The 2,456-nt window shown below is 46.9% G+C and overlaps 1 protein-coding gene across 1 annotated transcript in view; it reads left to right on the top strand.

Moving 5' to 3' along the window:
• The first annotated feature begins 1,468 nt into the window (after nt 1-1,468).
• Nucleotides 1,469-2,456, top strand: part of NENF (neudesin neurotrophic factor) — a 4,460-nt gene continuing 3,472 nt past the window's right edge. Inside the window, exon 1 of the mRNA XM_009888549.1 lies at nt 1,469-1,501. Coding sequence (XP_009886851.1) covers nt 1,469-1,501 — 33 coding nt within the window. The remainder of the gene's footprint in view (nt 1,502-2,456) is intronic.

Raw genomic sequence — 2,456 nt, 5'->3', positions numbered from 1 at the left:
GTAACCGCCCTCGTTTTCCATGTCTAGGCTGTGAGGGACGGGGCTTTAAACGATGGCTTGGAACGGCCATGGAGGAGTGGGCTTGTTTCAGCTTCCAGAGCTTGCTTAGCAGTTTCTGCCGAGCTCTCTTGCTTTAGGCAGCACGAAGCCGTCCAATGCAGTGGTCGTTGCATGCGTAAGCAGGCTTTTTTATAAGGCTTATAGGTACATTTCACTCCACTGAAAACACAAAAGTGTGCTGTGTAGTGACAGGGAAACGAGAGTCTTCTCTACACCACACACTTCACAACACAAACTTCCCTACGCAAGACTGAACTAGATTGGAAAAGCAATTTAAAGCAATTTTGCCCGCTCTCCCCAAGATGTATGCTGCGTTACTGGTTTGGTTTTTTTTATTATTTTTTGCTGCTCAAGGTTGCTAGCAGAACACCAAAGCAACAGACTCGCGTGGCAACCAGACAAAACTTCTGCAGGGCTCCTATGAAGACCCACCCACACTGTGCCAGCAGAGCAGCAGCAGCAATGGGGCACTCGGGGAAGATAAAAGCCAAAACCACGTAAGAGCTGACTCATGAGCCATCCCTCCACAAATACCTACACAGCTACTTTTCCTTCCCAGCATGGAAGTAATTGTTAATGTTTCATCATCAAGGAAAAGCATGCACATTTCTTGCATAGAGACGCAACACTAGTGGAGTCCCTGCTCAGTAGGTCATTTCCCTAAGCCTGAGACCCACACCTAGCAAGTTAATAACCAAGGTTTGAAGTCCTTTGACAAAAACAATCCTAATATACAGGTTCTCATTTCAGAAAGAAAATATTTTAGTTCTTGTTATAATTTTTCAGATGTCTGTGGTTCAAAGGCAGGCACTAACTCACCCCCAAATCAGTGATGCTTCAGACAGATGTTGGCTAGGATTCAGCACTTGCAGCCCTCCCCTGCAGAGACACTAATAATTATTTCAGAATAAAAGGTAAATCTATAATGTGATTGAACCAAACTGACAAATTAGACTTTTGCATATTTCCCCGCAGCATGGGTCTCTGTGGCAAGCCATGCAGAGCGTATTTGCACGCAGAGCAACCAGGCAAATGCCAGAGCTCTTTCTCACATGCAACAGGAGCATTTAGGAGCTGTTTTGTCCAAAGCATTACTAAAGGTCTCTTTTCTGCTTGACATTTCATATCTGTCTTGTGGTGTGTGGAGTCAGTGAATGGATGTGATGGACAGCCAGGATGGGAAGCCCATTCTGAAGCCCAGCTCCTTTTTTGGCAGCGTAGGCAAACTTCACAGCTTCAGGAGAATCACAGTGACAACCTTGTAACCCTTCACCCCAACAGGACCAATACTCAGCTTGCCCTTGCCACACCAGCCAGCAGCCTATGGCAGACAGCTTCCAGATGGCCACAGCAACTCACCTTCCCCACACCCTGGCTCTGCAGGCTTGGCTCGGCTCCTCACACCGGGATGTGGCCCATCGGTCGTCACCCCCAAAATGCGGTGACATGCTCTCACTCCCCTGTGGTTCTCATCCTGTGCTACTTTTGTCACCCAGAAGAGAACTATGGAGGTGTTGTTTTGGATTAGGTACTTCAGCTCCGCTTACACCAATGTACAGAACTGTCTTTGGACAGCCTGTGGAAAAGGGTGTTACCTCAGGCAACTTGGAATAGGCCTCCTCCGAGCTGGATTTTATACAGGAAGTTTATAAACAATCCTTAAAACAGAGATCAAACCCGTTTTTATCTCCTATTTACTGTCCAGATCCTTCTCCAAACTGGTCAGCTTTCACAAAACGCTGTACAAAGAGCAGAGACATCAAACAGGATTTGAATTACAGCATGGTTGTCAGGAAGACTGGGTGCTGCAGCATCAAACATCCTGGCTTTAAATCCTTCAATTCCTCACTTGCCAGCACTACAGTGAGGGATGTGATCTATGGATCTAAATTGTAGCAAGTTGCTAATTTTCTTAATTCCATATGGAATCACAAACGTCAAACTGCTTATTCTTCCACCAGCCCAGAATGTTCCCGTGGTATATTTATAGCATGGGGAAATCACATCATTTAAAAATTTCCTCTTTATTCTCTCCTTCCTTAGGCTAAAAATGTCAGGGTTTTTTGGTTTTGTTTTTGTTTAAGTCAGAAAGAAGCCTGCCTTATGTGTGTTGATTTTGTGAATAAACATTTAAAACAGCAAGCAGAGAAACTCCAGAAGGGGGGAAAAAAAAGGGAAAAGGAGGAATGTTTTAGGAGCAGCTGTACGACGGCTCCCGCAGCTGCAGCCCTCTGCCTCTCATGGCTCTTCCTCGGAGTAGCGCCGGGCGCTTTCCAGGCAGTTATTTACTTTGCCTTAAACTCTTCCCACGTACTTACATTTAACCAAGCCCCCAAGCGGGGCCCTGGGCTGCCCCGGCGGCGGCTGGAGGCGGGGCCGGGCCCGGGCCGCCGCCT

The sequence above is a fragment of the Charadrius vociferus genome, unplaced genomic scaffold (assembly GCF_000708025.1).
Source record: "Charadrius vociferus isolate BGI_N301 unplaced genomic scaffold, ASM70802v2 scaffold340, whole genome shotgun sequence".
Taxonomy (NCBI): Eukaryota; Metazoa; Chordata; class Aves; order Charadriiformes; family Charadriidae; genus Charadrius; species Charadrius vociferus.
The sequence above is the reverse complement of the archived record's forward strand: the minus strand, read 5'-3'. Positions and strand labels throughout refer to the sequence as shown.